Source organism: Sciurus carolinensis, chromosome 2, assembly GCF_902686445.1.
Source record: "Sciurus carolinensis chromosome 2, mSciCar1.2, whole genome shotgun sequence".
Classification (NCBI taxonomy): domain Eukaryota; kingdom Metazoa; phylum Chordata; class Mammalia; order Rodentia; family Sciuridae; genus Sciurus; species Sciurus carolinensis.
This window is the reverse complement of record NC_062214.1, coordinates 35,265,378-35,273,411: the sequence shown is the minus strand read 5'-3', so window position 1 is coordinate 35,273,411 and position 8,034 is coordinate 35,265,378. Positions and strand designations below refer to the sequence as shown.

At 37.8% G+C, this 8,034-nt stretch overlaps 1 protein-coding gene across 2 annotated transcripts in view; it reads right to left on the bottom strand.

The window, feature by feature from the left end:
- Positions 1–2,844: 2,844 nt before the first annotated feature.
- The window catches only part of Snap25 (synaptosome associated protein 25), an 85,454-nt gene continuing 80,264 nt past the window's right edge, over positions 2,845–8,034 (bottom strand). For both annotated transcript variants that reach the window (XM_047538766.1, XM_047538767.1), the window contains exon 8: positions 2,845–4,144. In XM_047538766.1, coding sequence (XP_047394722.1) covers positions 4,076–4,144 — 69 coding nt within the window. In that variant the 3' untranslated portion in view covers positions 2,845–4,075. The remainder of the gene's footprint in view (positions 4,145–8,034) is intronic.

Here is an 8,034-nt window from a genome sequence, read left to right as displayed (position 1 = left end):
ATAATTATCAGGTAAATTATCAAGAGAGAAACTGGAGATTGAGTCAGTGGGGGAAACTCAGGGACACAATGCTAGATACATACCCATACAGTGTCGTCCCAACCCAACAGCCAGGATCAAGGCAGCTGGAGTGTTCACTCACCCATCCCCATCCATCCTTGGTTGAAGACTATTTCTGAACATTAAATTTCAATGACTACAGAGAATTTTCCCTGTTAGTATTTTTTATTTCCCTTACTGCTGTACCTATGATACTTAGAACAGGGCCTGGTGTATAACAAAAATTCAGTAAATATTTATTGAAGGAGCGAGTGAACAAAAACTGTTTTCCTAAGACCTTCTAGAAAGTCCATCCCTTCTATCTTTGCTGTTCCTTTTGGAGCCAAATGTCTCCTGGAGTTTCCTGGTTGGCTGAATTGAGAGTCAAATGTTGCCTGGAATGTATCTTCCAGGCCTCTCTTGAACTTTAGAGTCATACACATCTGGTTTGAATCATGCCTTTGCCACTTATTAGCTAAGAGATCTTGTTCAAATACACTGTCAATGTTTTCATCTGCAAAAGGGGACTAATACATGCCAATTTTGCAGAGTTTTTAAGAGGGTTTAATGAGTCAACATAAAAGAGGCACTCAACAGTGTTTGGCATGTACTTGATGATCATAGAATATGAAATTGCCCTTTCTCTTAATAGCCAGTGCAATCATCAATTTGCTAATGAATTAGTGACATAGAAATTGGGGAAAGTTGATCAAAGCAGATGCTAGGGGAGGATTTAAAGGAAGGATAACATAAACTAGAAATGTAGAGGAGGACAAGAGGAAAGGACTGTCTTACTAGGATCTGGGACCACTCTTCAGCTTTTGGTCTTTTGTAGAAGGGTCCTTTCCCAGTGCATGTATGGAGTGTGTGTGGCACAGAATATTTAGACTTTACAGTGTTCTGTCTTCACTAACCATTACATTTCTAATGCACTTCCTGGGTTGGCACATTGCCCAGAGATGAGTCATCCCTGGGGAATCTATCCTCCTTTAGCAAAAAGTTGCTGACTGTATAAGAATGGAAGCAGGACAAACAAAATCATTAAAGGCACTATGCTTCACAATGAATTATGTGACAGGTCTTAAAGCAAAATGCCAGTATCTTACCTCTCGCGTACTTAGTGTGTGATTTTAATTTCTCAAGCATTATGGGAATACATTCACTGACCTGATGGAGAACAGATGGGAGTTTGGAACAGAATTTTCTAACATTGCTCACATTCTGACCCCTTGGCAGCTTTGACATATAGTACATATTCACTTTCTCTGTCTGCTAGCTTCCTTTTCTACTACTGTGATTTTAAGGAATAAAGCTGTTCTTATTGTAGTTTCTTAGAATAACTTCCCTGAACATTTGGGGATCTAGATAACCTGTTCTGAGGCTTGGAAAAAGATCAAAGAACTGTAAACATTTATTGAAAAGGACAATGTCATCATCTAAGTTCTTGCTTCTTAACTGGTCTCACCAAACTTCATGGGTAAAGTTATCTGAAAGTCAACTTAGGCAACCAGGATATGTTTATCTGCAGTGCTATTAGGGGTTATGGAGAAAGGTAGTGCAAGTGGAAGGGGAGACGGAAGTGATGAAAGAGAGGGTGGTGGGAGCAACGTGGAGGTAAGGGGGTGGTGGCAATGGTGACAGTGGTGATGGAGGTAATTATGGTGATTGTAATAAAATGGTAGTAAACAGAGATGGTGGAAGTGCTAGTAAAATAGTGGAGAAGGAGTATAGGGAGTGTAAAAAGTGAAGATGGTGTAAGTTGGGGTGGCAATGGAGGTGATGGTGGTAGAGGTATTAGTGGTGGAGGTGTTGTTGGTGGATGTAGTGGTGGAGACCATGATGGTGGTAAAAGTGTGATGGCAAGACAATTGAAAACATTCATCTACAAAAAAACTTGCATATGAATGTTCATGGTAGCATTAGTCATAATAATCCAAAGTGGAAGCAACCCATATGCCCATAAATTGATGAATAGATGAAAAAAATTCATACAGTGGAATATTATTTGCCCATAAAAAGGAATGAAGTACTGATACACCCTGCAACATGAATTAACTTTGAAAACATGTGAGTGAAAGAAGTCAGTGATAAAAAAGACCACTGTATGGTTCCTTATGTAAAATAATCAGAACAGGAAAATCCATAGAGACAATTAGTAAGCTAGTTGTTAACTAGGGTTGGGGAAGTGAGATGGAAATAATTACCAATAGATATGCATTTGTTTTTAGGGTAATAATGATGTTCTAAAATTAGATTGCACAACTTTGCTGTTGATATACTAAACAACCATTGAATTTTATATTAAAATGTTAGACCAGCATTCTGTCCTGGAGCTATGTTCCCAGCCTAATGGGTGCATTTTATGATAAGTTCATAAAGCTATAACAACAAATTGGGGCCAGTAGTGATGGTGGTATTATAGTTAGTAAAGGACTGAACTTTGGTTGGTGGGGGTTTGGAGGACAGGAAGATAAAAGTTGATTGAGACCTGATATAACTGAATTTACATAGGACCAAGTCTAAATACCACAGATTTTTTTTCAGTGTCTGCTAGAAAACTACATTCCACCCCCCCAGCTAATACTGAATTCCCATACAAGTTATTTCTAGAACAAATTATGAAAATAAAGCCAAACTGTCAGCTGCCTTTAGAATTATGTTTAAAAGGGACATCCTTGGATTTTCCACCCAGTGTTATCTTCACATACAACTAGCTTCTTACGAGCAATGGAACGGAGTAACTAGCCTTCATCTTCTTGTGTGAGTACCAAATCAGACGGGTCCATGAAGAAATTAAAGCAGATATCTGGGGTCTATAATTTTTAATAATTTTAAACTAGCTACAAAATATCAATCACTTCACAAACTGACAGAGGAGACAGGAGGAATTTAATATTACATGCTGTAATGATATTTATCTCACAGTTTATATTTCATTCATTTATATTATTTTTTAAAGGTTTCTTTATCAGCTACTAAACATCTCAGCAATTTGGTGTGCATAGCTCTAGATTAAGCAACAAAGAATTGTACTGATAACGAACCACAGGGCAAATGGTGATCAACGAGAGTCAGCCTTATAAAATTTACATCTCCACACTGTTTCACAGCAAGATTGTTTTCTCCAAAACATAGCCTTCAAAAGCAGCAAACAAACCCTATATTACATCCATTTGACATAGTTTCAGCCAAACATATATTCTGCTGGAAATGATTGAATGGTGAGTGTGTCAAATCCATCTTTTTTTAAAATTTGTTTTTTTAAAAAAGGATGATTATGATTAATAAGTCTATATGTCGACAGAAAGAAAGTGACACTACTGCAGTTTTGCTGGTATAACTTAATCTTGACAGTGTCTCAATACTGAGCATGCTTTGTTGGTTGGTTGTTGTTGTCGTGTTGTGTGTGTGTGTTTTCTCATCAGTATGCTACTGTCATGGAAAGTTTTTGTTTAAGTAGGAATCTAAAAATCTATTTAGTTCTCATGCATAAATGCATAAATCACATCACTTTTAGTGCAATGCCTGTTATGTAATTCCACATTGTCTAATCATGAAATCATAAAGACAGATAACAGCCGTGAGGAACCAAAGACAGCACATTTTGAGAGATTCAGAGCCTGACACCCAAAGAAAGGACCGTGGCAGTAGCTCTGTGGAATGTCACAGTTTTACAAGAACAATACTGTGTATTGAAAGAATCAACAGCACATTGAGCATTCCTAAATTGTTGTCATTCAGCAAACGCCACTGAGGAGAGAAAAAAAGGGAAAAATGAAACCCAAGACATCTTACATAGAGCGTTAGAGCCACTAAATGACCACTATGTACAACCTTTGGAAAGAAAGAGACCCAGAGAGAACAAAAGACATATGGCATTGTCAAAAGCTGACAAATGACACAGGACAACATTCACAATGGGGGTGGACTGATGTGTGTGTGTGTGTGTGCAAGACCTACTCGGTAATACCATGAGAAAAGCATGAAGGAGCTATCTTGCCCAACAGCATTCGGAAGAGAGCACAGTGGAGAACATTTAACCACTTCCCAGCATCTTTGTTGCACGTTGGTTGGCCTCATCGATTCTGGTTTTGTTGGAATCAGCCTAGAAAGAAGGAAAAGAAAAGAGAACCCTTAAAGTCTTGTTCATTCTTCAGGGGCCAGGTCAAATGCTTCTTGGATGAAGAAGTTACCCAGTCAGAATAGACCACTCCCTCTTCTGTGTTCCTAGGGCCATTGCTATGGCTGTGCTTGGTTTAGCCTTTTCACTGTTTTCCCTACCACAGAGCATTCTTTATTATTTATCTTTCTATCCTGGAAGGACAGTCGATGACTTCCATGGTACATTCATATCTGTTGGACTTAGTTGAATTACCACCACTTGTACAGATGGATTCAAGTCATGCTTAACTTATTAGCTGTGTCATTTTGAGCAAATTCTATCTCAGGGTTCTAGCTTTCTTGTCTACTACCTGGGGACAAAAAAAAAAAAAAAAAAAATTGGCTAAAGAGCATGAGTATCTACTTTGTTCCATTCAGTCAACATTGATAACATCAACTATCAGGTATGTGTGATTATTAGCTACTTTTTGCAAATGAGAAAATCAGGCAGAGAGGATTTAGACAATTTGTCTAAAGTGTTAGTACTTGGGGAAAACCACAACCAGAATGCAAGTAGCCTGGAATCAGAATTCACACTGTGTATCACTACTACTTAGGTTTGTAGTGAGGATGTAAGTGATGTGCTTAGAATACCTTTCTGCCTATGGAACTAGCCATGGATGAATGAATAAATAAATAAAATGGGGCATATATACACAATGGAGTTTTATTCAGCCATAAAGAAGAACAATGGGGCTGGGGTTGTGACTCAGTGGAAGAGCCTTTGCCTAGCACACGTGAGGCAATGAGTTTGATTCTCAGCACCACATAAAAATAAAAACAAATGAAATAAAGTTTAAAAATAAAAAGAAAAAGAAGAATGAGATAATGTCATTTTCAAGAAAATGAATGGGCAGGAGACCATGATATTAAGCAAAATAGGTGAAATTCAGAAAGTCAAGGGTGGTATGTTTTCTCTTATATATGGAAACTAGAAAGGAAAAAGGAAAAGAAAGGTGTGTGTGTGTGTATGGGGATCCCATGATAATCAATAGGAGATCTGCAGAGTAGAGGAAAGAGACAAGAGGGAGGGAAGCAGGGATGGAAAGGAATAGTGGGAAATGACAAAAATTATATTGTTGTATTGTGCTCATGTATGATTATGTGATAACTAGTCCCACCATTATTCACAATTATGATGTATCAATAAAAATGAAAAAAAGGATCATGTTTGCAAACATAAGTACTCAATGCATCTTATCTTGCAATTACTGTTATTGGGTGAAGATATGGTTTTTGGGGATGCTTAATCATATTTAAACCCCACTTCTAAAGACTCACATATGTGAGGATGCTAATTGACCTCCCATCCCCTTCCTCTACTCTACTGGTCTTTCTTCTATTTCTTTATTGTTTTTTATTGGTGCATTATAGTTACACATATGTTATACCTATAGCATAAGTTGGTCAATTTCATTCCACAGTATCCCCCTTACCTACCTCTCCTCCCTTTCCCTGAATCCCCTGCCTTTACTCTACTTCTTTTTATTTTCATGATAGGCTTTTCTTTATTGGGGGCACATTTACTATAATTTTTTTGCTCATTTTAGTCTTTGGGTTTGGTGTCTTCACTGCTTGAATTACATTTTGCTGCACACACAGCATTAAACTGAGGGATGCTACCAGAATACACCTTTAAATCTCAGAAATTTGATCATTCCCATCACCACTGAGAAAGATGAGTTAGCAAATACAGGCAGAGACAATTTAGTTGTCTTGACTTATCCTGACAGGTGGTGTTATCTGTAATTGGGGGGTAGGCTGAGGCAGGAAGATCACAAGACAGAGACCAACCTGAGTAACTTAGAAACACTCTGTCTCAAAATTTAAGTATAAAAGGACTGGGGATATAGCTTGGTGGTAGAGTATCTCTGGTTTCAATCCCCACAACCATATACACACACAAAGTTCAAATAGAAATTTGCAAAGTTGGACTTATTTCTAGGTAATTCATAAATATAAATGATCTAGCTATGGTTCTCTGCTATCTGTTAATGAATCAGGAGTTGGCTTTCAAAACAAATATGTACATAAAAAGATAGGGCACTGATATTTCCTTGATTGTTCTGAACTACAGACACATATATTTGGTCTCAGTTTCCTCATTTGAAAAATGGATAATTCCTCCAATTTTATTTCCCTCTTAAATTCTCCCTCTCCAACTATACATCATATCAGAAATAATGATACTTTGGTGCAAAGGAAAATTACTAGCTCAGACCAGTGTGAAATGTTCCTGAAGATTGAATTATGCTGACTCTGTTTCCAGACTGAACTCTGAGACAAACTCAGACAAGAAAAATAATCCATTTAAAAACAGATGACATTTCTCAAGGCAAACATTCTAGAACCTCTTGTGTAAGAATGCAGTGATGAGCCTTCACACAGTGGTACAGGGGATGTTTGCAGCAGAGCATAAGGCTACCCTTTAGATATCCTCAAAGATGTGGGAGGAACTGGAATTGACCTTTGTTCACTGGACATCTGTGATTTCCACCTAAATCTTTTCTGAAGGATATTAAAATTTCAACCCATCCAATACCCGACATAAAAGGTACCATGCTTTTATTATATAAAAGAAGTGGTGCCTTTTAGGAAAAAAAAAAGTCCTGAATCTCCTTTTAGATGTCCTCCTGGTATTTGGAGAATGCCTCTGTTCATCCTATTTCTATGCTTGAGGACTTTATTTATGGAGGCTAACCCATTCCAGTTTTCACATTTCTATTTAGAGAATCCTAAACTTGCTGACATACCCAACATATGCTATATGATTTGCCCTTATGAGAAAACAGAGATGATCACCAGGGAGCCAGTAAGTAGTTTAAAGGAACTGCTCAGCCCACATCTGAACACTGGGAATCTCCTCAACTTCAGACCATGTCAGGTAACTTTAGGCCCAGACTTCTTCTTCTTATTATCAGTACCAGGGATTGAGGTCCAGGGGCACTTAATCACTGAGCCACATCCCCAGCCCTTATTTTTTGTATTTTTATTTAGCGACAGGGTCTCACTAAGTTGCTGAGGCTGGCTTTGAACTCGCAATCCTCCTCAGACGTCCAAGTCACTGGGATTACGGGCATGTGCCAGCACACCTGGCCTGAACTGTTAGCTTTTAGATGAGGCAACCAGGTCACCAAGTTGGTGAACACTGTTGGGATCTGACATCTTAGTTTTCCTCACTAATAGAGGAATTTGAGGACTACTAAAAAATCTGCCTTGCTGCTTCTTAATGTGACTTCTACCACTGACAACTTTAAATTGCAATTTGATTTGAATATCACTGTTATTTCCTTAGCAATGCTCCCCAAAGCATCTGATATACATTTGCCTCCAATTTTTTCCTAAAGAACTGTATGTTTTGACCATAGATATATATATATGTACTGTTAAGCAGAAAACAAGAATTTTACATGTTTTGAAAATTTTACATGTTTTGAAAATTTCATTGCTTTGAATTCTGAAAACTTCACTATCCATTCAAATGATGAGAACAGACATAGATCATGATGAACAGAGGTCAGTGAATATGGTTGCTGGAGACAGGAGAGAAGATGAGCGTAACACCATAAGACTTTCCTTACCCTCACTGTGTGATATTAATAAAATCTCAGCAATTCAGGAGACCTGTGCACACTATTTTCTGTTATTAAGAGTCAGAATCTAATGTTTTCTCTTATGTGAAGAAGCTAAAGTCAAATAAGGAAATGAAGGTGATTGTGGAAGGGAGAGGATGTTACAAATATATATGGAAGATCAGTGAAGTAGAAGTAGGAGGATGAGAGGGAGGGAGGAAGGAAGGGAAAAGGAAAGAAATATGGAATGAACCTCACAGAA